This window comes from Manis javanica, chromosome 4 (assembly GCF_040802235.1).
Source record: "Manis javanica isolate MJ-LG chromosome 4, MJ_LKY, whole genome shotgun sequence".
Taxonomy (NCBI): Eukaryota; Metazoa; Chordata; class Mammalia; order Pholidota; family Manidae; genus Manis; species Manis javanica.
This window is the reverse complement of record NC_133159.1, coordinates 2,010,813-2,037,579: the sequence shown is the minus strand read 5'-3', so window position 1 is coordinate 2,037,579 and position 26,767 is coordinate 2,010,813. Positions and strand designations below refer to the sequence as shown.

Sequence of the window (26,767 nt, the reverse complement as noted above, 5' to 3'; positions counted from 1 at the left end):
CCTGCCCAGGCCTGGGTTAGATGCTTCATCTGGCCCAGGGAACCCTGGCAGGTCTCCATGCCCACCCCAAGGCCCGCCCTCCACTGCCGGCTGGTTTGGGCGCTCAGCCCTGTAAATGTCCCCGTGTGTAAGATGGGTCCAGTCCTTACATTGGGCCTGATGGTCTGGCCTGTGGACCAGTGACATGGACTCTAATGGGAGCATTCTTGGGTCCTGTTCTGAGAATGAAATTAATGCTACTAGTTGGAGGAAATCAGGGTGCCCCCAGGGGGAATGGGTGAGGCCCACAGAGCTGCCTTCCCATGCTGGTGGAATTCTGCCCCCCGCGTCCTGCTGTTCTCACTGCCGCTGACCCCCCTTTCAGGAGATGAGGAGGAGGCCTGGGAAAGGGGCAGCAGGGGACCGCCGGGCGGGGGCTAGGCAGGGCGACGGCTTTCTCCGGGTGGGCGGGAAATAGGCTGGCTCTTCCCAGGGGTGCTCAGCATGCCTACCCCTGCCTCTCTGCTGTTCCTGGGCTGTGGGGACCTCCAGGGCAGAGCTGGGGACGTCACTGGGGTGAGGCCTGTGGGGGCTCGAGGCCTTGAGACAGTAACAGAGTCCCTGAGTCCCAGCCCGGTGGGCCCAGCCTGGGGTCTGCGCTGAGCAGGTGGCTCTGTCAGGGGTGCCGCCCTCCTCAGGAGCGGAAGGGACCTGCTGGCAGGTGTGTGCGCTCAGGACAGCGTGGGCCATGGAGCAGCCCCCATTGACTCGGCTCTGGCCACAGGCGCTGGTACCGTCTCTTTCGGGGGTCGTATCCCAGACACCCACTGGCCTGGCTGGACAGGGAGCTGCCCCGTTCTCACTGTCCCACGGGGGAGGCAGGAATGTGGAAAGTGACAGGCCTTGATTACGGAGCCTCCAGGGTGCTGGCCCTGGGCTGGGAGGGCTGTGGGTGACTGGGGCCAGCTGTCTGTCCTACACCCATGCCAGGCACGGGGGCGGAGGGGGGCAAGGGAACTGCTCGGGACACTGGAGGTGGCGTCCAGTGTGGGGTCCTTCTCTGCTTGGGCCAACCCTTCGCTGGGGGGATTTCTCTGACCTGCTGCAGCAATACTTGGTCTCCCTGGCAGCACCCCCTTCCCCCCCTCCCAGGGAGTCTCTTGGGAGGTTGTAGCACGGCAAGGACTTCTGGGCCTGCTGGGGTAATGCTGCTGTCACTGAATCAGGATCGGGACTGGTGGCAGGAAGTGTGGCAGTGGCCTCAGGCAGGCCACCCTGCCTTGTCCGGCTGCAGCGGCCCCCACTGTGCTGCTCAGTGCCCACGGCTGCTCCGTGGCCCCTGGTTTATGAAGTGGAGCAGGAGGCCCAGAGCGGGAGTGTGCCGAGGGTCCCACAGCCAGTGGGTGCTGGACGGAGGGGAAGGAAGCCCCGAGGGACCCGGGCCGTCCTGGTCACTAAGCCCCTCTGAGAGCAAGCACCCGGGCCTTCCCACTTAACTGGGTGTCCTGCGGAAACCCGACATGCAGGCTGGATGGTGGCCCTGAGGACGAGGTGCCTGCAACCAGAGGCCCATCAGATGCTAAGCGTCAAGAGCTTTCATCTCCTGGCTCCGGCTATATCACTGGCAGGTGTGTTCTTGGTCAAGGCCAAGACAGGAGCAGTAGTAGCTTTCCACGTGAGCAGACAGAGCCAGCCGGTGACAGCCAGAGCAGAGGCCTGCCCCACAAAGCCCAGGGCACTGGGCAGTTTCCAGGGCAGAGACCCAAGACGTGCAAGCTGTCGGCATCCACGTGGTTTAGGCAGAGGTTTGGGGGCAGAGTTGGATGGGGCAGCTGGACAGGCCGGTTCTGGCCCTGAGCCTGACTTCCTGCAGGTGTGACTGGCCACCTCTATAGCCATGGAGGCCGCAGTCCTCAGACTCGGGGCTCAGCCAGAGGAAGGGGACATACCCTCACAGTGAACCCCAACATGCCCGACCCCTGGGCAGCTGCCGTGGGGAGGTTCACTGCAAGGTCAGGTGGGATCTTGCCCCAGGTATCGGGGCTGGCTGGGTGGGGGCGGCCCTTCTGGGTCCCTCCCCTCTGCCCTGGCCAGTGGGGCCTTGTCCCCTCTGCTTGTGTCCTCATGGAAGCCGTGCCCATCCCCTCTAGGCTCTGCCATGCAGTGGGCCCCCTTCCGCACTGTGTCTGGCCTCCCGGTTGGATTCTCTGCTGCCTGGCCCCTCGCTGCCTTACCTCTGTCCCTCCCATCTAACTCGGCTGTACCTTCCTCACCGCACCCCCTGCTCTTCTCTGGGAAGCCCTGAGCAGGGGGTCTGGACCGGCTCCACCCCTGCCACCCCTCTGCGCCCTAGACCCCCTGGGTGGCTGGGCTCCTGACCCACTCAGCCCTCAGCCAAGCCCAGAATCCCGCTGTCTCACCCCGTTACTTCCTGCTTCCCAGCGTCTGGCCGGAGCATCCCCGGGGTGGGGTGGGGTGGGGGTGGGGAGCTGCCCCAAAACACAGAGGGAAGAGCTTATTTCCTCCTGGTGAGAAAATGAGATGCCTATAAAATGGACCCATGGGGGTATGGAGTGGGCACTCAGAGCAGGGACAGATGCCAGGCCGGAGCCGGGAGTCCTGTGGGCTTAGAACTTGCTTCTCTGCATTTTCTGGGGACAGTGTTTGTCCCTAAGCTCAGTCTGTGCAGCAGGTGGCCTCGAGGGCTTCCAAGGCAGCATGGGAGCTTCGGAGGCCGAGAGGCAGATGGCCAGCTGTGCCAGCTCCAGGCTCGGCACCCCAGCTCCGGTGTAAGTGCTGGCTGCCACCCCTGTGACCCCTGCATCCTATGACCGGGTTTGAGTGGGAAAAGGACAGAGGGACGGGTGGCTGATGGTGCCCGTCAGGCCATGTAGGTTGCTGGAAGGAGGCCTTTGATGTGCTGTTTGTTCTGACCAGCTGGCTGCCAGGCATCTGGCTTCAGCCAGACTCCCTGCCTGGCATGCCCCACGCACGGCTTTTGCTGCCTCTGCGCCAGCAGCCCCACCCCTGCCCCATGGCCTTTGATGAAAGTCTTCACACCCATCCCCTTTCCGTCCAGCTGTCCTGAGGTCCGCGCGCCCACCTCCTTTCCTCTGAGTACGGTGTGAGCCCGGCGCTGTCTGCGCACCCTTTCTGCAGTCGCTGCTCTCTGGCAGCTCGGCTGGCCCCAGTGAGAGCCAGGCCTTGGGGCCGTGCCCGGAGTGGGGGCTGTGTCATCATTGCAGGGCTCAGGAGCTCCCAGGGCTGGACCTGGCCTCCTGGGACCTTCTCCAGGCTACAGGGGATGGGGAGCCATGGAGACATCCTCCTCACACGTGCACACACATGTGCACATGTGTGCAAGAGCCTCCAGCACGGCTGTGGTTCTGGCCCTCAGCAGGCACTTCCCTGGGGTGGACCGGGCTGTGGGTTCCCTGGCGTGTCTGGGTCCAACGCCCCAAGCTGTCTGGCCTCCGGAGGAGAGCTGGTATGCAGAGGCTACTCCATCTGGCTCTCCCAGGGGGCCTGTGTGTGTAAGACAAGCGGGCCCCCCCTGTTTCCGCCTGCTCCAGGCCAGGGGTTGCTGCAGTCAGGCATAGCAGCTGGGCTCTCGGAAACCGCCATGGTTTTAATTTTCCTTCCTTTGGCTTGAGTGAGGAGCTGCGACGAGTAATGGCTTTACCTTGAGGCTGACACCGGGGCAACTTGAGGGCCCAGGCCTGGCCCTGCACTCCGTGTTCAGCGGTGGCTTGGCGGGAGGGTGTGGAGCTGTTTTGGAGGCAGGTGGGCCGTGTATGACCCCAAACCTAAAACTGACCTGCTCTGGTCTGGGCTCTGGACATCAGGCAGGGCACTGGTCACCTGTGGGACCAGACGTGGCAAGGAGGGCTTTTGGGCTGAGAGGCCTTGAGACCCCCAAGGCAGGCTGGAGAGGGGCCTGAGAGAGAGGCCTCCTTCCAGCACCTTCCAGGCCCTCTGCCTGCGTGGGCTGTCGGCGGGCCGTGTCTTACAGTCCCTGTGCTGCCCCACCCGCCTTCAAGGCCCTCCAGCCCAGCCTCTGCCCCCCTCACCCATGCCGCATCCCATCCTGTGCCCCTGAGGAGGCCTCCCTGGGTGCCCCGTGGCTGGGCAGTGGGCCCAAGTGTGTCACTTGCTCTTGAATGTCCCCACTCAGAAGGGACACATGAGCCTCGCACAGGCTTCATCCATAACCCAGTCTCGTGACAAGCCTGACTCCCATGGGAGGTGGGCAATGAGTGGTTTGCTGGAGTCCCCTGGCTGTGCCCCATGCTGCTGCGGCCTTGGCCGGGGACTGCCCGTGTGCTGTGAGTGGTGCCTGGTGCCCACGGGACCCAGGCACCTTGGCAGCAGGGGCAGTGAGCTCTGGGGGCTTCGCCGAGGGTCCCTCCTCACCTCCACCCCTCCCTGCAGGGGGCTTAGCTCCTCCCGAGAAGTTGGGATCCAGGAATGCTCCAGATGGGGGGACAGGGTCAGGATTCATGGGGTCCCCCCTTGGGCTGGACATGGTGCTTTGGTTCCTGCTGCAGGGTCTCCTCACCCTATGTCTTGATGCCTAGGAACCTGGTGTAGGGGGGAGTTGAGGCAGCCCGCAGTGCCTACAGGACCCTCCTGGTTCCAGGCCCCCACAGACTTCACCCAAAGCCCGCAGTGTATTCAGAGGCAAAGGCAGCCTGCAGGGCAGGAGGGCACTCCTTCCTGCTCAGCAGGCCAGCAGAATGTATCAGGTCCCCAGTCAAGTGGGAAGCAGAGCAAAGTGGAGCTTAGCGAAGCCTCCAGGAGGGCTTCATGGAGGAGGTGTCTGTTCACACCAAGGGACAGACACCACAAGCAGGGGAGAAGCTGGGCCAAATTCTGCTTCCTGCTGGCCCCAGCTGGCCCTAGACACACCACTCAGCACTAAGGGGAAGCCGTGGCATTTGGGGGGCAGCACTGGGTCCTGGCAGAGAAGCCTGGTGGCCTCCCATCTGGGAGAGGAAAGCTGGAGCTGGCCTGGTGGGTGGGGGGGGTGGCTCCTTCTGCTGACACACAGACATTCCGAGGGGCAGACACCCAGCTCGCATTTCTGCATGGGGAGGCATTTCCCAAACAGCTTCCAGACCCCACAGCTGCAGGCCTGGATGCGCCCTGTGGCTCCGAGTGGGGGCAGTGGGCGGTAGGCCATGTCCAGAGCCACCTGCAGCCCCCTGTCCTGCGTGAGCTCGTCCATACTCAGAGATATCCTGGGCTCTGGGGACCTGATGTAACCTCAGCTGGGTGGGAAGACATCACCGCACCCCAGAACTGCATGAGTGGCCGAGCGAATGAGTGAATGGGTGGGTGAGCCAGCTCTGGTGGCCGGGGGCGCTTAGCCAGCTGGGAAGGCTCCTCAGAGAAAGTCACCTTGGAGTCTGCACTTAACGGATGCATAGGAGCTCGCTGTCCACCAGGGGAGGGGGGATGACATCTTGGCTGCCGTGGAAGCTGAGGCCCCAGGAAGGCCAGGCCACCCACAGAAGGCCGGAAGAACCGGGATCTGAAGCCGGAGCTTCTAGAAACGCTTTGCCTGGGGTGGTCTTAGGCGTGGAGGGCCCTTTGGTGGCTCTGGCCCACAGCCCCAGGGTGCTGTGGCGGGGAGCAGAGGGTGAACAGGACACCTCGTGTTGGCCCCTACATGGCATACCTCCTTCTGTGGGGCCTCTGCCCTCCACCCACTCAGGACCTGTGGCTCCCTGCCCACGGAGCCAGTGAGTACCCCAGGGGTCCTCATCTCAGGATCCTGAAGGAGGTGGCCCCCTGAGGACGGGCTTTGGGTCTGGGTCCGGCCTGGCCTCCCCGGCTGGACCTGGGTGACCTTGGGTGATGTTGCGCAGGCCACTCCTCCCTGGGAAGAGGACCCAGTGTGCAGGGGTCCAGGGCTGCTGTGGTGGGCTCCCTTGGATGCGGGTTCCCATCCGGACAGAGGTTTTAATTACGGGCGTGTCTGTGAGGGGCAGAGGGGAGAGGTTGGTAAGGGTGGGGGCAGGAGACGAGGAAGGGGCCCACAGCTCTTGGGGCCTCCAGGGCAGGAAAGATGGCGTTTCCTTTGCCTGGACTTGTTTGTCACAGAGCATTCGGAAAGCCTTGTGCTTCTCAGCTGGTCCCTGGAAAATCCTCTTGCCTTTTTATTGGCCGATTTCCTCCTCCCGGGACACTGTGGGCGTTGTGGTGCGGGACACGCCTGGCTTTGTTTCTGTTCCCAAGTCACATGCACCCCACGGCTTCAGGCCATGGGCCCCTCAGCTGTTCTCACCTGCCCCCAGCCACCGTATATGTGAGGAAATAGGTGGTGGGCTCCTGCGACTTGCCCTGCCACCCAGCTCTTCAGTGGCCTGGGACCCACATCTGCTGCCCCCAGGCTGTGTTCTGCTCTTCCTCAGCCCCTGCCCCGTGCTGGGGGCTGTGGCACGGGCCTGAAGCAGGCCCCCTGCAGGCGAGGCCGTGGGAATGAATGACCCTCTGCTTCGGCTGGCAGGTTGGAGTTCAGGGTGGTACAGCGGGGTGGTAGCAGCCCCCAGGTGGGCCGGGAGGGCCAGGGTGATGGTCCCCAGCCTGCTGTGACAGGGAAGGTCCGGGCGGAGGTGGTGGGGGTAGCGGGTGATGGCATTCATGGGTAGGGGCAGTCTCTGGTCCCGGGACTTTTCTCAGGCTGGCCTGGCCGGCTTCCAGGATGCCTTTGGAACCGTGGCTGCGTCCACCACGGAGCCAGGAGATGGACAAGTCCCTGGATACTGCCCCTCTGAGACTAGCTCGTGGGTCTGGCTGCTTGGCCTTGGGGTGTCTGCCTGAGCCGCGGCCTGGGCGGGGGACCATCAGTGCAGATCTGGCTGCTGACTGTCACGGATTCTTACTGACTTGCGGTGAAGCACGATCCCCACAGAAGGCGGGTCTGTGATCATCTCCCCTTGCTACAGACAAGGAAATGGGCACAGAGAGGTTTGTGGTTTTTCTGAGGCTGCACAGACCAGCTCCTTCCTAGCCAAGCTGGGGGCTGGGCACGGGGAAGACCAGCGCTGTCCAACAGAAATGGAACGTGAGTCACGCGGGAGCCACATGTTTAGCCTTAAATTTCCTCGTAGTCACACTAAAAAAGTAGAAACAAGTGAAGTAGATTTTAATGATATATTTTATTCAACATGATGTATGCAGATATAATCATTTCAACATGTAACCGACATAAAGATGATTCAGAGGGCCGCTCGCCTCTTACCAACACCAGGAAAGCAGGGGTACGTCTCAGCGCCCGGCTCCACGGAGGACGAGCTGTGGTTCAAGTGCCTGGCAGCCACAGAGGCTTGTGGCCTCGGGTTGACCCGGGGCTGAAGGCCCTTGTTCCTGCTGGGCAGCCTTCCCGAGGGCCTCCAGGGCCCCGCCTTCCCCTGTGACACAGTAAAAGGCAGAGCCCTTTCCCAGGTGGGCAAGATGGGAGGCTGTGGGAGACCCAGGCGGGGCACCCCTTGCTTCCTTCCTCTTGGGTCTGCTTCCTGCTTCCCGCTTTGGGTGGTCCCCCTGCCGTGGCCCTGGTCCTGAAGGATGTCAGAGTGGGGTCTGCATGAGCCGGGTGTCAGTGACACCTCCAGGGGCCCCTTCAGGGGAGGAGCCCCAGGCCCTGGGGTGGTCGGTGAGGGTGATCTTGGAGTGGGAGCTTCCTTCTGGTGTCCCTCTGCACCTCCCCGTGGATGAAGCTTGTCTCCATGGCCTCCTGTCCCCCTGCAAACTGACTGGTGACTGCTGAGGGTGGGACCTCACTTGTTCGTGAATTGTACAGAAATGACATGCACGTGGCAGTGAAATGGTGCCAGGCTGTGTTGGAGGGCAGTGTGTCTATTGGGGAGATGACAGTGGTTCCCCAGGGTGATTGTCTGGGGTCCACTGGCTGGTGTGCAGCTCGAGAGGGGATGGCAGACAGGAGGCCCCAGCAGACAGATGGGCAGGCACCTGGTTGGGCAGAGGGCCAATGGGATGGGCTGGCCTCTGGTCTGCAGACAGGACCAGCAAGATGAGATGGTTGCACGAGGTTGCCCCTGGGAACCCCACAGATGGGCTGGGAAGAGCAACGGCCAGGGCGACTGGGAGGGAGAGGGCTGGCTGTTCCTTTGCTCTGGCTCTATCGCACCTGCTTAGGGGTGCAGTGATCCCCTTGCCCAGGCGCCCTCTGGGTACCCGCCCAGGTCCAGGGGAGGGCGTGATAGTGTTGGGCGCAAAACACCAGGCTGGGGACTGCAGGCGTCTTCACTCAGGACCTGCTCTCTGATGGGTGGGCCTCGACTTGCCTCCCGGGCCCCCACCCTCCCCAACTTGGCAGCTGCCCAGGAGCCCTGGCATGGTGGCATTGCCAGGTGGCCTCCCTCTCTGCTTTGGTTCTTTTACTTGCTGGCACAGGAGGAACACGTGTGTGTCTGTGCACGGGTGTGTGCATGGTCCCGTGTGTGTCTTGCGTGCCCCCGTGGGTCTGTTTGCGTGGGGGTGCCTGTGTGTGCACCCGGGTCTGTCTGCGCGTCTCGGTTCGTGCGTCTGTGTCCGGCTCCGGGAGCGCGCGCGCAGGAATGCGCGGGGCGGGTGGGCGGCGCACTGGGGTCCCGCCAGCCCCATGGGGGCGGGGCGGGGCAAGGCGAGGCGGCCCCTCGCGCCGGGATTCGGCCTCTACCTGCGCGGGGCGGAGGGAAAGCGGAACAAGAGGCGAGGGGCAGGCGCGCCGCGGGAGCTGGAGTGGGACCCGCGCCCAGAGCCCAGCCCGAGCCGGGAGCGGGGTCCGGAGACAGCCCTCGGCCGACCGGCCATGGAGGCGACCCGGGGCCGCGGCGGACTGGCCGCGCTGTGGTGCCTCGGGCTGCTGGGGGGCCTGGCGCGCGTGGCGGGCACGCACCACCGCTACTTCTGGAGGGGCTGCTATCCATGCCAGGCCGGCTACCCCGTGAGTGCCGGTGACCGGAGGCCAGGTGCGCGCGGTGGGCCTGTGCAGGGCGCGGGACGGGACAGGCCCTGCGCCATGCGCGCTCCCTGGGCATCCTCTTTTTAAAGTTTGCGCCCAGGCAGCCGGCAGCGCTTGGCTGGAGAGAGCGGGGCGGGGGCAGTGCCCGCAGGCGGCCGCTGCCTCTGGGACAGGGCCCCGTGCGCCCTGAGTCTTTGGACATTCCCGTTCCCCGTGCGGCCTGGCCGCCGACCAGTGGGAAGAGGAGCGTCCCTCGCATTTGCCCGTGGGCACTGGAGGTGTGCACCCCGGCCCCGGTTGTTCTGGGGGTGGAGCAAGAAAGACGGGTTCCAGGGACAGGCCCCTGGGCCCTGCCCAGAGGGGGGTCTCCTCCCCGAGGTCCTCAGAGCCTGGGCCCCTTGGGGGTCGTGTGGGGGTGTGAGCTCCTCTTCCCGCCATCTCCCCTGAGCCTCGGGAGTGTGTCAGCCCAGTGGGCTACAGGGTCAGCTGCGAAGACCAGAGCAGCCTTTGGGAAGCCCAGTGTACCCATCCTGGGTCCATCCTGCCCCTCCCTGCAGGAGGCTCCACTGAAGCATCCATAGCATCTATGGAGCTTGGAATGCGGCATCCTCAGGAATTTGAGGTGGGGTGTGGTGTGTGGCTCCCGGTGAGTCATCTCCTGGATAATCTTGGGGGGTGGCAGTTGGTGTTCTCTCCTGGCCCTTCTGGGCCCCTGAGGGTGGCTCTGTGCAGGGCACCTGGCCTCCCTGGAGACACTGGGCCTGCTCAGTTGTCCCCTGGGCCAGTCTCTGACTCTCTCCATGCCCAGAGGGTGCAGGGAACCAGGCCCTCCACGGAGGCAAAGGTTCTGCCAGCTGGGGCCCAGGCTCTGTCCCCGTGGGGTTGGCTGCCCTCCCCTCAGTGGTTCAGCCAGGGTGGAGCTGGCGCTGTCTCACCACCAGTGGTGGTACTAAGTGCAGTGAGACTGTGCCACATCCAGGGGCCTGGGGCTGGGGCCAGGCTGGGGCCAAGGAACTGAGACTGTCCCCCACTCCCAGGCCTGCTTGGGCTTGTGGAGGGGATTGGCCCTGTGGATAATGGGGTGCATGCTTGGGGTGAGCACCCCGTGGCACGTTTGGGAGTAAGCAGGTTCTGACCTTCATGACCCCCTAAGCTGTGATCTCTGGCAAGATCCCAGAGAGCTCAGATTTTCCTGTGAGGCAGGGTGGAGCCGTGAGGCACTGCTGGTCCAACCTGGCTGTGTGGCCTTGGGTCAGCAGCCGGTGTGACTGGGTGTGGGGGTGGAGACACTCCCAGGCTTCCTGCATCATGACGGTGGGCTCCCTGAGGCACCACTGTTGCCAGCTCAGCAGACATCGCATGTCTGGCCGGGCTCCTGGAGGACCGCCTGGTGTTGGCACAGTGATGTGTCACCGTGTGCCAGTGCGTGAGGCAGTCCCATCACTAGGCTGCCATCTCAGCTGAGGGCTTTCCTGCCAGACACTGGCCCAGCTGTTCTGTAAAAGAGCCCCGCTGGGACCTGCTGCTCCCCACGGTGAGACGGCTGCCGCCCGGGCCCATCCAGGGCTGCGGAGCCGCAGGGCTGTCAGAGGCTGCCCTGTGCAGGTGGGAGCCACCCCACAGGTTGTCTGGGCGTGCGGCTGGACAGGGCAGAGCGGGTTTGCCGGGCTGGGTTCTGCCCCCAAAAGGAGTGGGTCTCCTCCCCAGCCCTCTCAGTAAGCAGGGAGATGAGGAGGCCCCCAAGCTTCCTTTCAGCCTGGAGGTGCCCACACCGCCAGGGCACCAGGCCCCCCTCCATGCTGCCAGGAGAACGGCATTTTCTGTTGCAGTTTCAGAGTCTAAGGTGCTGATGCTTGGCCAGAGCCCTGCTGTCTGGGGTATCCCAGGGCTCTGGTCCCACTGTAGGGGTCACTTCCTGCCAGATGGGCCCCAGGGGAGTGCAGCCAGCTTCCCCAGAGAGCACAGCCCACCTCAGGCGTCAGGCGTCAGGATTTCCAGCACCCGTGTTCTGAGCCTCCATGACTACAGAGCTGGCCAACTGCAGACAGCAGTTCCGTGCTCCGTGTTTAGTCCCTGCAGCTGCTGTAATGAATCACCCCACCTTAGTGGCCTAAGACAACACAGGTCTGTTAGCTTACAGTTTGGCAGTCAGATGTCCCAAATGGGCCATAAGTAAGGTGCCGGCTGGGCTGGTTCCTTCGGAAGCTCCAGGGGAGAATCGTTTCCACCTCTTCCAGCGTCTGGACGCTGCTTGCATTCCTTGGCTGGTGGCCCCCCTCCTATCTTCACAGCCAGGAGCCCAGCGCCTGCCCCACCGTGTTCTGGGCCTCTGGCCCTGCCCGTGAGGACCATGTGATGGGTTTGGGCCCACCTGGGACCTCCAGGGTCATCTCCACCCCACCTCAATCCTGTCTGTGAAGTCCCTGTTGCCGTGTGTGGTTCCTGGGATCAGGACGTGAAGCTCTTTGGAGGTTGTTCTGTTAGCCTCACTCTCTTTAAGGACCACAGAGCCTGTGACCTCAGGTCAGGGTCATGGGGTCAGCACTGCGGGGTTCTCGGAGCCCACGTGGCCTGGCTTGGGAGAGGGGAAGACAGGGTTTAGGTAACCCCATCCCAACCTACTTTCTGAATGTAGATTTCTCTGGAGGGGCCTGGCTCTCTGAGCTGGATGGGACCCCAGCAGGAGGCCGTCCGCCCCTGTGCACCCCGTCAGCAGGTTTCTGTCGCCCCGAGAGGTGAAGGTTTCTGTCCGCCCTGGAGGCCTCCGACCCTGCCGCCTCCACCTGCCCCGCCCTGTCTAGCTACCCAGACAGGCCGACAGTGGGTGCTGGAAGCCCGTCTGCCCCACCGTGCAGGTTCCCCACCGCCCAGCAGTGCAGCTCCGGGGATGGGAAGGCCTTGGGTTAGGGCCAGCACGCCAGCCCGTCCAAGGGGAGAGCCGGGGGTGGCCTGGCAGACGTGGGCCTGTGCGTTCTGGCAGCAAGAGGCTGGGCCCTAGGGTGGGACGGTTGAGTTTACATGTTCCCTCCGGGCAGCAGGAGGTGAGAAGAGTGTGGCCACGTGGGCAGTGGGTGTGGGTAGGGAGGGAGGCCCTGGCTGTCAGCCAGCCCAGCTAGGGGGGCCCTGCTGACCATCAGGCTGCACCCTGTCCTGGTGGCCCCCGCAGGCTTCTACCCCGCCTGTCCATCAGCTTGGGGTCCTTGCAGACTGCAGGGCTGCTGGCCTGGCCCGAGGGTGGGTGCTGGCCGGGGCTTCTTTGTGTCCCAGATGGCCCCCCTCAGGCCTGCCTGGGAGTTGCCCCCAGGTGGGCTTGGTCCCCCAGCCAGGTTTCCCAGGGCCTCATGGGATGCAGTGCCACCTCAGCCAGCCTCTCCCCGAGCCCAGTGCCTGGAGTGCGCTGAGGGTGACTGCAGAGTGCCAGCTGAGAGCTGGTGTCGGAAGCCAGTGTCCCTGGCAGCCCGGTCACTCTGCCCTGCCTCTGAGGCCACGTCTGGGGCTGCCTGTGGGCTGGCCGCTGGCTGGCAAGGCCACTAGACATGCCAGGCCCAGTCTGTGTGCCCACCCCTGGGAATAGCACACACTGCCGCTTCTTCCCCCACAGCCTTGCTGAGCACCTACTGTGTGCCCGGGGCTGTGCTCCCTACCTTCACCTGGCAGGGGCCCTCTCCAGGGTCTCCTCTCTGAGCCCCTCGGTGGCTGCTGCCCGCCTCGCCCGGCCCTGCCTCACCCCTCCATCCCCCATTTCCTCCTGCTCAGGAGGGTTCTGAGACCACCAGCACCCTGGTTCCCTCTGCCCCCCAGTCTCTGGGGCTCTGCCAGCGGCTGTGAATTTTTCCTTCAGGCTTTTTCCTGCCAGGCACCTGGCTTTGTTATGAGGAAGCCCACAGGTCACCACAGTGCAGGTGGACATTCTCTTGGTGCCGCCTGGCCCCTCCTCTCTGAGGCAGCCTCGGGGCTTCGGCGGGTCCCTGGGGGTCTCCCTTGAGGGTGTGTGGCTTGTGCATGGAGCAGGTGGCCTGGAGGCCCCAGGCAGAGACCCTGGCCTCCCAAGGTTTGTTTTGGTGTCATTTTTGGGGTGCCAGGGACATTTTCGGAGTGTGGACTGGTGGCAGGATTTCTGTACGTGGGAAGCATAGCCTGGTGGGCAGGTTCTGGAGATGGTCAGGAGGTGCCTCTCCCCGTGCGCCCCCCATGGCACTCAGCAGTGTGGCACCCCGCCTGTCCATCAGCTTGGGGTCCTTGCAGAGTTCCCATGGCTGGAGTTCCAGGATGGTGTGTTTTCATGGGGCTGTGGGTGGGAACCGGGGGGTGAAGTTTTACTGGATAGACTGGATCCACTGGACTTTTCAGCAGGATTAGAGAGAAATCTCTGCTCCGTGCAGGCCCTGAGAATGGGTCCTCCCCGCTAGCCACGTTTTCACACAGCTGAGGGCCTGCCTGTGAAATTCTGTTTTTCCCTAGTGGAGCCACACTGAGTGGAATCTAATGCTGGCACTTGGAGCTGAGCGTGGCCTTCCAATGCGAGGCTCAGTCCGCGGTCAGGGGCTCCAGTGTTTGGGCACGAGTTTCCTGGGTCCAGACACCTGGCTCATAAATGCTTGTGAGTGGAGCGTCTGTGTGTCTGTCCCCGCCGGCCCCCTCCCCCATTCCTGGTCTGGAAAGCTGGCTGCCTGCATAGCGTGGGCTGGTGTCTGAAAGGTATGGATGGGCTTGAGGACCCTGCGTGGGCTCCAGGGTGGCTCCGTCTCGGAAGGGACCTCCTCCCTCCATCTTGCGCACCTCCAGGGCTGTGTTTGGTCCGTCCTGGCATTAGCCCGGCTCACAGGTACCTGAGGCAAGGGAGACGTTCCCTCTGCTTGCCCGTCTGCCTCAGTGGCCGCCCACACCTTCTCCGGGCCTCTACATTCCTGGTCAGTGGTCTCGGGTGTGAGGCATCCTTCCAGAAGTGCAGTGCTGTGACCCTGACAGGTCCTGTCCTGGGGATGTCTGCTGGGTGGCCTCCCATCTCCCCAGCCCAGGGAGCCACTGGAGGGCCCCAGGCTAACACCTGCACTAGTTTCCCGGGGCCGCCAAGACAAATACAGTGACAGATGTTTCTTCTCTCCCAGCTCTGGAGGCTGGAAGCCCGAGATCAAGGGGTCCACAGGGCGTGCTCCCCCGAGCCCTCCAGGGGAGGGTTCTTCCTCGCCCGTCCAGCCTCTGGTGGTGCCCGGCTTCTTTGGCTTGTGGGCACCATCCTCCCACCTCTGCACCCCTGTGTCTCCTAACAGGACCCAGTCACTGGACTTAGGCCACCCTCATCCAGCAGGACCTCATCTAGATCCCCAGCTACATCTGCAAAGGCCCTGTTTCCAGAAAAGGCCAACTCTGAGGCTGCTGATGGACAGGAATTTGGGGAGCCCTGTTCAACCTAGTGCACGCCCCAGCCCCTCCTGGGCTCTCCCCCAAAGCCCAGGCAGGGGCATCCGGTGGTTTTCCCTTCTGGGCCAGTAGCCCCAGCAGAGCAGCTCACGTGGCCTTGGGGCTTTCCTGAGTTTGGACTTGGGGAAAGTTGACTCTTTAAAGGCTCCAGTGCCAGGCCTCCTCCAGCCTGAGCCACCCCCCTCCGCAGCCACCGCTCTGGCCAGACCCCCCCCCCCACATTCTGACCCTCCCCAGGGGTGGCATCTCTCCCTCGTCAGCAGGCAGCCGGGTGTGGGGGACCTGCCCTGCCTTCTGTCTGCTCTGCTCCTGCACGTGTGAACTTGGGGCTCAGGGTGCACCGCAGCTGTGGTCCGGGAAGCAGGGTCTTGAGTCTGGGCCCTGGCCCCAGGGCCAAGGGCGGTGTCCTCGGAGGGGGCGGGCTGGGACCCTGGGACCAGCCCAGAGGAGGTTGGCGGCACAGGCAGGTACTGGCTGCTAGCCCTTGGTCCCCTGTCCCCATCCAGATGTGGATGAGTGCCAAGCGCACAACGGTGGCTGCCAGCACAGGTGTGTGAACACGCCCGGCTCCTACCTCTGTGAGTGCAAGCCTGGCTTCCGGCTCCATGCCGACGGCAGGACCTGCCTGGGTGAGTAACCTACAGCCCTGGGTGCAGTGGCCCTCCTCCTGGGCCTAGTGGCACCTCCCTGCCCAGCCTCCTGGCCTCAGCCAACCCCACCGCCCTCCTGGTGTGCCCGGCCTGGGGGGTCAGTGTCCCTGCCCTCCTGGGCTGAGAGGCCTGACGGGGCCTGTCGGCTGAGCAGCCGCCACTATTACAGGGGCTCCCTCCTGTAGGTGTGGGATTCTAAGGGTAGTTGGTGCTCACTGGTGGTGGGAGAGGCCTGGCCTGAGGCGGCCGCAGGGTGGGGTCACTCTTGACCTGCAGGGCTGGGGCCCTTGAGCCCCAGTCCCTTGCCATGGGAAGCCTGGGTTGGGGGGTACACTCAGCAGGTGGGGAAGGGGAAGCTGAGAAGCAGGACCCTGACCCTCAGCTCCTCTTAAGGGCCTGTTTGCCATGGGGGCTGGGCTCGGTGGGAGGCGGCAGGGCACAGGCCGTTGTGCCTGCCCAGAGGGTTCCAGGGGCAGAAGGGGAGAGTGCCAGGTACCCACCGAGGTGGCGGGTGGAGGGGCTGCATCAGCATCCACCCCCCACCCACCCTGGTCCTCCCTGCCGGGCTCTGGACACAGGTGCTGTGAACAGGGCCGAGGCCTCTGGCTGCTGTGTCTGAGAGGCCATGTGGGGGCTGGGGGCAGGACGCCCCTTCTTTCCAGCCTGGGGATCCGGAGCGGGCCTGGGGTGGGCACTGAGCAGGCTCCTTGTTGCCTGCCTAGTCGCTCTGTGGCAGGCAGCCTGCCAGCCTGGGGGCCCTGCTCTGGGAGCCAGGCAGCTGTCCCGTAAAGTCCCTGGGCTGGGAAGTGGAAACAGATGCAGGAATGTTGTGTGTGCTTCAGGACACATGCGGTGGGGTGGGGTGCAGCCCCCAGCTGCTGCCTGTGGGGTGGGAAGGGCTTCTGGGGGCCTGCGTTTAAGGCCTCTTTGGCCTTGGTGCCCCTGGCCCCCCAAGTCCTCGGATGGCCTTCCTGCATTCTTTCTTGGGGCAGTGCTGTCCTTGGAGAAGGGGGTCCCTGGGAGCTTGTCCAGGGTGGCTTGGGCCAGGTGGGCACCCACTGCCCTCCCTGCTTCAGGCTCCCCACTGAGGGCCCTGGACTGGGACCCCCTCAGCCTTGCCCTGGCCACCTGACCACCCCTCTCATGGCTAGGCTGGAGCCCCTCCCAGGAGCCTTCACTGGAAGGTGCCTGCACCTGGGGCCCAGAAGTCCTGATATGTGGCACGTGCTTATTTCAAAGGGTCTATTCAGGATCTGATGTCTGGGCTCGTGGGTGTGGTCTGCACAGCCTGGCGTGAGGCTGCTGAACCTCACTGTCCCCTGCCTGGCACCCCAACACTGTGCCCGACGGGGTAGCAGGTCCCAGGCCCAGGTGTTCTCCCACTCTCTCGGTGCCATGCCCACCTCCTGGCCGCTGCCCATGGCTGGAAGGGCTGCCCTCTGTGCTGGTGCTGGCGTCTGGTCTCAGTCTGTTGCTTTCTCTTTCTCTGAACGGCGGGAAGGGCACCCAGCACCCTGTGCAGCCACGCATTCCCATAAACCTGCTGCTGGTGGAGTGTCTGCGGGTTGGTGTGTTTGTCAGCTGGGTCTGCGGGGAGCTGCCTTCCCAGGTGGCTGGGCTTCTCCATGAGGACCCCCAGGGCGTAGGGTGCAGTTGTGGGAAGAAGGGCAGCTTGTCCAGGTTCACAGTGGCAGCTGCTGAGCCCAGAGCCCCTTGGAGCCTCAGCGGACGTTCATGGAAAGAATCCTGTAGGAGCCTCCCCCTCCCCCTGCCCTCCCCCTCCCCGGCCCTTCCCCTCCCCCTGGCCATTTCCCTCCCCGGCCCTTCCTCCTCCCTGGGCCCTTCCCCTCCCCCTGGTCATCCCCCCTCCCCCACCCTTCCTCCTCCCCCTGGCCATCCCCCTCCCTCGCCCTTCCTCCACCCTGGGCCCTTCCCCTCCCCCGGCCCTTCCCCAATGCAGGCCAGCTGTGGGGCAGGCCGCACAGCTGGAGCACAGCTGCTCTGGACCCCCTCCCCTGGTGCCTGCTGGGATCCTCTTTTCTGGGAGGGGTGCTGTGAGCTCCCCTGGGACTTCGCAGGCAGGGAACAGGCCTGGCAGCCCTGCCTGCCCAGCCACTGGGACTGAGGGTTAGGAGATGCTGGGGGCTGAGACTGGAGAAGGGCTGCTGGGATGAGACCTTACTTCCTCCAGGGTGGGCTGCTCCTTGTGCTGGGGCCTCTCAGGGTGGTGCCAGTTATGGGGCCCCGAGGGATCTGGGGAGTCCTTAAGGGAGGCACTTGAGGGGGGCCTTGAGGTGCATAAGGGGGCCTTGAAACCCTAATGGCATTTTCCTCCAAGGCAGGGAGACGACAGCAAATGCACAGCCTTCTTGCATCCTCCCTTGCAAAAAGATCTGTTGGAATAAAGCACAAAAAGTTTCCAATTCTTAAAAGTGAAAGTTTGCAAGAAGGGTTTGCCTTTGGCGCCAAGACCCCTGACACCCCAAACCCCAAAGCAGCCCCGTGACCCAGGGTGCCCCATCCTTCTGGGCGTGTCCATCAGGCTCCAGGTGGGAAGAGCAGGTCAAGCAAGGCCCAGCCCTAGGCCACCCTGTTCCTCACCCTCTGGGCGTGGAGCCTGGCCTCTCTCCCTCCCCAGCCTGTGGGGGCAGTGGCCTGTGGGTGCAGCGGCCTGTGGGTGCAGGGGCCTGCGGGCAGTGGGGACTGCGGGCAGTGGCTGGAGGTGTGTGGACTGTTATTCTTACTTTCCTACGACATCTTGCAGAGCCAGCTGGCCAACCCGCAGAGCCCAGCTCCTTGGTGACTTTCCACTTTGCCCTGGGAAACCCTCCCTTCTGCAGCCGGGCCCTCCGAGCCAGCACGCCCGCCCTGTGCTTCCTTCTGGGCCTTGCCCTTGGACATGGCCACTCCCCTAGGTCCCCATGGCAAATGACACTCTTGGGGCCAGTCTCAGGGACCCCCATGTCACAGGCTCAACAAGTAGAGGGTCCTGTGTGGTGCCCTGGGCTGCCCACTTGGAAGAGGTGGGCTCTCCGTCTCCCTCCTCCCTTGGCCTCAGGCCCACCTGACCTTTTGCATGGACATGTTTGAGGGGTGGACGCTGCCGTGTGCCTGCATCCTCTGGTGGCCCGGCGAGCCCTGCCCAGGTTCCCTCCCCTTGGAGTCAGATGGGTCCTCTGGTGCCATGGGCCTGCCCAGCTCCTGCCTGCCTTGGGGTGAAGCAGAGGTGTGGACCCCAGCTCTGCTGCAGCCCCTCAGGGCGCACCGTTGTCCTTCACCCCACTGCCCGACCCCAGGCCTCATCTCCAGTCCCACCCACCCTCTCAGCTCAGCCCTCATTCTGCCGTGGACTCTCCCCAGATCGCCCTGCTTCCCCGCTGGGTCTCTGCGTGCAGTGCCAGGTCTGTGGCCGCTGCCCCTGGCTTCCCTGGTTTGGGGTGACCATCCCATTGCCCCCTGCCCTGGCAGGCTGCACTTCTGGGTCCTGGCCCAGGCAGAGCTGTGACTTCCCAGGGTAGCCTCGGGGCACGGCAGCCCTACTCCCACCTACCCGGCGCAGACTCATTGCCTCCTGGGGCTGGGAAGGCATCCCCGTCTCTGCACTGCAGCGTGTTTCGGGTTTCGGAGGGGACTGGAACACATTCCCAGAACCGCATCTGTGGCCTTGCAGAAATGAGTTCTGCAGACTGGGTTCCACCTTTCTGCTGCCTGCGGCTTTGGAACCTGCCAGCTGCCAGCAGCCGCCTGGCTCCAGGCGTGGCCAGGCGGCCTCCCCAGGTTCCCCGCAGAGGAGCTGAGGCAGTGGCAGGCTGGGGGGCCCTGTGCAGCCCCACACCTGTAGCAGAGCCCCATGCCCCTGACCCAGCCCCCATGCCGTCTCTGGCTCTGGCACCTCCTCTGGTGGGCTTGAAGCCTGCTGTGGGGGTGGGCACCAGCCTCTGGCACACAGGTGAGGGCGGCTGCTTACACTGATGCAATGAATGGGCCCTCCGTGCAGAGGAGGCCCTACCCCGAGGGTGAGGTCGGGACAGGGTGCACAAGAGCAGTAGGAGGAGGCTCGTGAGCTGCCCAGGGGACAGGCGGGCAGAGCCCAGAGCCCAGGTGGGTTTTCTGACCTGGCCCAATCAGGTGAGCCAGCCTCTTTCAGTCCTGCCAGGCTGCCCCTGCCCCCAGCAGGCTTCCTACAAGGAAAGGCTGTGGTGACCTCTGACCACATCTAGAAACCAAGCCAGTCTGAGGGCCATAATCACCAAACCCCACCAAGTCAGCAGGAACCAGAGCCACCTGTGAGCCTGCCCCAAACCTCGGGCTGTGTTTGCAGGCCGGAGCAGAGCGGCTGGCAAGCTTGGCACACTGTGGACAGACTTGTCCTCTAGCTGCTGGCCTGCCGGCCACGGCACAGCCCCTAAGCTGACCAGCTTGGACTGGCCTGGGTGCTGGGCCTGGAGGGGCATCCACAGCCCCCACCTGCCACCTCCACGGCACTTGGTGCCCCTGACGCTGGGCTGCATCCCAGGTCTCAGGCCGGCCCGGGCAGAGCATAGCCTGCCCGCTTAGCACACTTGTCCCGAGGCCCAGGGCCCGCTCAGGTGAGTCCCAAGCCCTTTGGCATCTGCCGCGTACACCTGAGACTCCTGGCCAGTGGCGGCCCCTGCTGGCCGAGGGTGGAGTTGCAACCCCGCTCTGAGAACCCACCTGTGGTCCCAGCTTTGGAAACTGGCTGGTGAGGGTTCAGCCGTCCGCTCAGGGGTGGATGCAGAGACAGCGGCTCCCACGGCGGGCTGGCTCCTCAGGGTTCTGGAGGCTACAGGTCTACATCGTGGTGCCCTCCAGTAGGCCGCTGGTGGCAGCTTTCCTCCTGCATGCCCTTCTCATACGGTGGGAACAGGGACAGACACAGAGGGAGACACAGAGAGGGCCAGCCAGACAGACATAGAGACCGAAAGAGACAGAGACAGGCAGAGGGAGACCTTGTCTCTTACAAGGACGCAAATCATTGGATGAAACCCCACACTTACGACCTCATTTCACTTTAATTACCTCCATAAAAGCCCTTACCTCCAAATACAGTCGTTGGGGGTTGAATTAGGCATACACACCCAAATTTTAGGTGGACACAAACTTTAATAACCCCATGAGGGGCTATGGAGCCCCTAATCTCCCACGTTTTGATGGGCTCTCAGTTTTGCTTGGGGTCTGAGCAGGTCCTGACTTGTGGGACCACCTGGGCCAGCGTCCCTGGGACACAGGTTCCATGGGCTGGTCTTGTAGGGACCGAGGGCCCTGGAAACTTCACGTCTGCCTCTGGGCACTGGTCACACAGGGGCTGGCCCTCCCCGAGCTGCGTAGCCCAGCACCTGAAGAAATGGGCCCTGTTCAGCTTTCTGGGAATACATGGCGCAGGGTATGTGCGGTGAAACCGGACCAGCTCCCTAGCAACTTGGGAGCACGTGGAATGATAGGGCGTGCGCCACAGAGCGGGAGGGCAGACTCCCTGCCCCGGTGCCCACCTGCTGCCCATCTCCCCTCGTGGGATTGTCCTGGGCCCTCGCGGGGGCTCTGCCCATCTGGGAGCCTTTCCAGCCCTCCTGCAGCTCCCTGCAGCCTTGCGGCCATCGTGCCTGCCTGGCCGTCCCCAGTCCCGGGCTCCAGGCCCCCTGTCTGTGCCTGTTGGGCCCTGCCAGGAAGGGCTCTGGTTCTTATTATGCGTCATGGTGTGGGGGGGGTGCGGTGGTGTGAACCCTGAGCCCAAGGATGGGTCTGGCTCGGCCGTGCTCAGAGCCTCTGAGTGGTGGTGGTGGCTACGCAGGGCTGTGAGGCAGGCCCTTGGGGGTCAGTGTGCCAGGAGATGGGTAGGTAGGCCGGGAGGTGCTTAGACGTGGACAGGGACAAAGAGAGACAGAGAGAGGGAGACCTTGTCTCTTATAAGGACACAAATCATACTGGATCAGGCCCCACTCTTATGACCTGCCTGCCTCACTCGTGTCACAGCCGCGCCTCCCCACACATGCCAGGCACAGCCAGGACACAGAGCCGTCACTGCTACCCCAGGGTCCCCCTGCCCCCCAGGGCTGCCCCAAACATGTATGCTGTGTTTTAGCTTTTTTCAAACATACTCGCTTTGCAGGAAGGTTTACTTTTGGCAGGCGGCAGCTGGGGCCTCCTCAGAGCCCTGCGGCCACTCACACGCTCTGCATATGGACACCGGGCTGCTTGCAGTGGGTTTGCGTCGAGTCCAGGCCCGCTGGGCACAGACAACAGCATGTTCCTTTGGCTTCGCTCCAGAGCACCGGCTGACCCCCTCCCTAACCGCATGGGCCACTGTCAGAGGCTTGGTGGAGCTTCTGGAGGCCCAGCACCCACCCCGGGTGCCCAGCCTAGCCCAGTGCCCCCTCCTTGGGCACAGTTACAGCCCACCAACCCAGGACATGGGCCTCCATTCGGCCAGCCTGACGTGGCAGAGCTCGCCGTGTGGAGGGCTGAGTGTCCAGGCCTGGACCCCTGGGTCCTGGGACTGCCTTATAGGTCCCGGCTCTGTGGCCTCACCAAGTGCTGTCCCTTGGCCCTGGGGAACGAGGCCTGGCCTGGGGCGGGCAGGAGCTGCACTGGCCCATCAGTGGCCCATGACACCACAACCCCACAGGCGGGACCCTCTGCCCTGGCCTGGTCACCAAGGTGTGTCTAAGCCCCCACCCGCACCCCCACTGGCTGCTGCCCCCTCTGGGACTCTTCCAGCCCATCCCACCCCTGAGCTCTCCACAGGGCCCTGGCGTTTCGCATCGAGTGCTGGGCTTCCATGAGGTGGGTGGTCTGCTCTTCAGTGTGTCCACGCCAGACCCCCTGGGGCTGGAGGGTCCAGAGATGGACCCAGTCCTGAGTACCCTGTGTGTGTGGAGGGGCAAAGCCAGGCCTACGGACCAGACAGAACAGTGCCATGCTCCCAAAGTCCCTGCTTCCGACAGAGATGGAAAGGAGGAGGGTCCTGCGGGAGGTGGCGGCTTGTCGCCCCCCTGTGCTGGGCGGGGTCCCTCCCTGCGGGCTGCCCTCCTGGGCTCACCTGGGCCCCTCCACGTGTCCCCAGCCATCAACTCCTGTGCGGTGGGCAACGGCGGCTGCCAGCACGACTGTGTGCAGCTCACAGTGACCCAGCACCGCTGCCAGTGCCGGCCTGAGTTCCGGCTTCAGGAGGATGGCAAGCACTGTGTCCGTGAGTGTGAGCCCTCGGGAGCCAGGGACCCTGTCCTGCATGCACCCACAGGCCTGCCCAGGGACCCTGCAGCCCGACCGGATGGGTGGGACATACCTCCCTGCATGGCGGGGTGGGAGGGTGCCCTTTGGGGGGCGGCCCCCTTCGCTGCTGAGAGGTGGTGGGCATGCTATCCCAGCGGGCATCTGGGAAAACCTGGTAGGCTGTGCTCCGGGGTTGCACATCTGTGGGGGGCAGGACGTGCAGGAGAGGGGCATGTGGGAGGATGAGGAAGGGGGTCCTGCGTGTCCCTCAGTCCCAGGACCACCCTGAGCTTGGTGTGGGTACATGGGATCCAGACACGGGCTCTTCGGCAGAGGAGACAAGTGAGGCCCCATCTGTCACCTTGCCCTGGGGTTTGGGACTGACCGTCATGGAAGGAGGGGGCTTTGCTGATGGGAAAGGTAGAGCAGGCTCAGAGGCCCCCGAGATAGAAAGGGGGGCTGGGATGGGGCAGGTGCCAAGAGAGAGCCCCCCTGGGCTCTTGGGCCCTGGGCCAGGAGTTGGCTTGAGGGGCTGAGGCCGGCAGTGGGGACGGAGGGCAGGTGACCCAGGGCTGGGGCTCTGCTAGGGGGCCAGCCGGCACCTCCAGGGTCTTCTCAGGGCCTCTCGGGCGCCCACATCTGGGAAAGGGAGACGACCGAGCCCAGCCCGTCAGACTTGAGCAGGGAGGGATGAGGGCCTGAGGTGGGGGCACATGGGGGTCCTGGGCAGGCACCCCAAGTCCCTAGGGCCCCCCATCCTGATCTCTCCCCTTTGCCTCCCTTCCTCTGGGCCTGTGACCACAGGGAGAAACCCATGTGCGGACCGGAACGGCGGCTGCGCGCACACATGCCGGGTACTCCAGGGCCTCGCCCACTGTGCGTGCCATGCGGGCTACCTGCTGGCCGCAGACCGCAAGGCCTGTGAAGGTGAGACTCCTCCCTGCACTCCAGCCCCACCCCAGACCAGCTGTGCAGTGACCGGTGTCCCTCTTGGGCCACTTCACCGGCCTCGGGGAGCAGGTCTGGCCCGGCACCACCCTGGGCTGACCTGGGAACCCCCTGCAGGGGGTGAGGGGGGTGCGGGAGTCACTCAGGGAGCTGCTTCTACCCTGAGCCGGAGCTTTGTTCAGGCAGGAGGCGTTTGTATTTGTAAATATTTCTCATGTCACCTATGCAGAACCCGCTGGGTAGGGAGGCAGAAAGGGGATGGGGAAGAGGATGGGGAACGCAGTGCCAGGAGCCAAGGGTGGCCCCTCTGTGTCAGCCCGGCCTCCAGGGCTTTCTGCCAGCCACAGTTGGCATGCACGTTGAGAGGCGGCCTGCTCAGCCAGGCACCCCTTTCTAGAAGGTGCTTCTAGGCCCTCAGCTGCTGGGGGGTCCCCTGGGCAGCCCACCCCTGCACTCACCGCTCTGGTGGTTGGCTATGGGGAGGGGTCCATGTGTGTCCCCTGCAAGCATCAACACGCCTCTAAAGTGATGTGGCTGTGCCCAGGGGAGGCAGCGGTCATGTCCCCGAGACCGCCTGCCAGAGCCCCGGGGTTCCACAGGGCACCCACAGGAGGGAGCATTTTCGGGACCATTGCCAACAGGAAAGGCAGCCCGCCCTCTGGATGCAGGCGGCCTCGGCGGGCTGAGGGCTGAGGGTCGGTGCCATCCCTGGGAATCTGGGTGTGTGTGACCAGAGCAGTGGTCATCCCTGGGATCCGGGGCCTGAACGTCAGCGCTAGGCAGCCGCGGGCAGGATGCCGGTAACCAGTCAGCGGCTCTGGGCTTCCTCCTGCTGGCCCCAGAGGCAGGGGGCGCAAAGGCCCCTCCTGTCCCAGGCACCGGCCAGGGGCTTGGTGAGAGTGGGGTGGTTGCAGCTGAGGGGCCTTGGGCTCAGAGGCGGAGCCCCGTGCCCGCCGCTGGTGGGGCTGCAGAGGGCAGACTGCTCGCGCTCTCCTCGCCCCGGGAGGCGCGGCTCCGCACCCAGAGCTAGGCTGACGAAGACTCACATGCCGAGGGGCCGGGTGGGGGGGCCACGGGGTGGGAAGGCCGGAGGTGACCCGGGGGCCTGAGCCCTCACCCCCGCAGGGACCCCTGCACACTAAGGCACTACCCCTGGGGGCCCCGTCTCAGGCCAGCGGCCCCGACCCTCCTCCTTAATGTCTCTCATCCAGACATGGATGAATGTGCCACGGGGCTGGCCCACTGTGCCCACGGCTGCCTCAACACTCGCGGGTCCTTTAAGTGTGTGTGCCATGCAGGCTACGAGCTGGGTGCCGATGGCCAGCAGTGCTACCGTGAGTGGACAGAGGGGAGGCATCAGCACCATGGGATGTGGAGGTGCCTGGGGTCATGCATGGCTCCCCAGTTCCCAGCGGGCTGCCAGCTTGTTTGGCCGAGGGCCAGAGCCTCTTGTCAGTCAAGGGCAGTGCTGGGCATTGGGGCTGCAAGTGGGGAGTGTGGGGACCCCAGGATGGCAGGGGGAGTGTGGGGATCCCAGGGGGGTGGGGGTTTCCAGAGCCCATCTGGCCCGGCCGTCTGTGCCCCGTTCCCTACAGGGGGTCCTGGGGTGGAGCTGAGGTGGGGGCCCCCAGGCCCTGTCCCATGGACCTGGCAGAGGGTCTGTCACAGGGATCGAGATGGAGATCGTGAACAGCTGCGAGGCCAGCAACGGTGGCTGCTCCCACGGCTGCAGCCACAGCAGTGCGGGACCCGTGTGCACCTGCCCCCGTGGCTTCGAGCTGGCCCAGGACCAGAAGACGTGCATCGGTGCGAGCTGGCCCCTCGCGGCTGCCCCGAGATGCCGAAGCTCCCCCTGGTGCCCCCAGTCCTGCTGTCTGCCCCAGGCCGGGGGTGGTCCGAGGGTGGGCCTGGTAAGGGGCAGGGCACCACCCAACCAAGTGCCCAGAACCCACACCCCATAGGTCGGCAGGGCCCCGCTGCCAGCTCTGCTCTTGGTTCTGCCCCTCAGGCAGGGAGAGGCGCCCAAAGCACTGAGGTGGGCGAGGGTCCTCCCTTCACAGGGAGACCCTGCCTCCAGCCCTGCAGGTGGGACAGCCCTGGGGCATGTGTCCTGTGTGTGTGTGTGCATGTGTGTGTGTGTGCGCATGTGTCTGTGTCTCCGCAGGACCAGGGTGCAGGGGCTGTGGTGGTGGTTGGGTCCGTGTGCCCTGGTGGCCTGGGAGAGGCAGAGTGCTGGCGGTGGGTGCCTGGTGCCATTTGGCCTGCTGTGCCCCTACAGACTTGGACGACTGTGCGGATGCGCCGTGCTGCTGGCAGGTCTGCACCAACACCCCGGGCGGGTACGAGTGTAGTTGCTACGCCGGCTACCGGCTCAGCACGGACGGCTGTGGGTGTGAGGGTGAGTGGCGCCAGGACGGCCCTCAGGGGACGCTCTGCCTCGGGGTGCGGGCTGCCTGCGGAGCTGTGCTGACCTGCCCCTCCCTCCCTGACCTGTGAATTCTCAGGGCTGGGCCCGCCCTGCTGTCCCAGTCCAGCCTCCTGCAGGCAGGGGTCCACTGTCGCTCTGACCCTGGGGATGGGAAGATGGCTGCAGTGAGGGCACCTGCAGGCATGGCTGGTGGCCTCAGTCCAGTGGGCAGAGCAGTGGGAGAGGACCCTGCCGAGCCCCCGACCCCAGAGGACAGGCCTCAGCAGCCCGGGTTTGCCCCCAGATGTGGACGAGTGTGCCTCCAGCCACGGTGGCTGTGAGCACCTCTGCACCAACCTGGCTGGCTCCTTCCGGTGCTCCTGCGAGGCCGGCTTCCGGTTGGACGAGGACCGCAGGGCCTGCACCCGTGAGTGCCCGCCTGCCGCCGCAGGAATCCCCGTCTTCCCAGAGCGCTGCGCCTCCTGTTCCTGGGGCCCCAACCCACCTTCCTGGCTGGCTGGACGCCACGTCGGTCCTGCCTCCTACTATGGGACAGGCCGGGGCAGTGCGGGGGAAGGGGCTGGTTGGACAGGTGCCCCAGGGCAGGGTGTTATCGGGGCTCCTGGATGGTCTGGCTTCTTCCCTGTCCAGGTAAGAGAAGGGACATCGTTCCCAGGACTGGGGTCAGGATCCGGAGAGCTGGCCCTGCTCCCCACTCCCCCCACCATGCTCAGGGTCCCTAGGGCCCCCTGGGGGCTGGGTGTGGCTGGGGTGGGATGCCCTCTGGGTCCAGAGCCTTCTCTGTCCAGGGAGGTAGGGTCAGGAGTACAGCTGGGCACCAGCCAGGGTGAGAGGCACACGGCAGGTGCTGCAGTGGGGCCTGGGGGTGGGGCTCAGGCCCTGGGCCCCGAGGAGCACCGAGGGGCGGTGGGATCCAGTCCCCACAGGACAAGGGGCGGCAGGGCCTCAGGGAGCCTTGTGCCCCCGCCCAGCCCTGGAGATGCCCGAGGTGGACCTGGGCGGCCAGCTGCCTTTCCTGCGGCCTCTCCCGCACATCGCCGTGCTCCGGGACGGGCTGCCCCCTCTCTTCCAAGATGACTATGGGGCTGAGGAGGAGTTGGCGGCGGAGGCCCGGGGTGAACACACGCTGGCGGAGAAGTTTGG

General features: G+C 64.6%; 1 protein-coding gene across 15 annotated transcripts in view; it reads left to right on the top strand.

Moving 5' to 3' along the window:
- MEGF6 (multiple EGF like domains 6) overlaps nucleotides 1-26,767 on the top strand; it is an 86,866-nt gene that overhangs the window by 44,848 nt on the left and 15,251 nt on the right. For 12 of the 15 annotated variants that reach the window (XM_073233062.1, XM_036999712.2, XM_036999706.2 and 9 more), the window contains 8 exons: nucleotides 14,875-14,997; nucleotides 22,100-22,225; nucleotides 23,053-23,175; nucleotides 24,408-24,530; nucleotides 24,865-25,002; nucleotides 25,475-25,594; nucleotides 25,908-26,030; nucleotides 26,596-26,766. In XM_073233062.1, the coding sequence (XP_073089163.1) occupies nucleotides 14,875-14,997; nucleotides 22,100-22,225; nucleotides 23,053-23,175; nucleotides 24,408-24,530; nucleotides 24,865-25,002; nucleotides 25,475-25,594; nucleotides 25,908-26,030; nucleotides 26,596-26,766 (1,047 nt within the window). Of the gene's footprint in view, nucleotides 1-8,658; nucleotides 8,955-13,408; nucleotides 13,548-14,874; nucleotides 14,998-22,099; nucleotides 22,226-23,052; nucleotides 23,176-24,407; nucleotides 24,531-24,864; nucleotides 25,003-25,474; nucleotides 25,595-25,907; nucleotides 26,031-26,595; nucleotide 26,767 lie in introns of those variants that run through there. The other 3 variants (XM_073233059.1, XM_073233060.1, XM_073233061.1) reach the window with 3 other exon arrangements.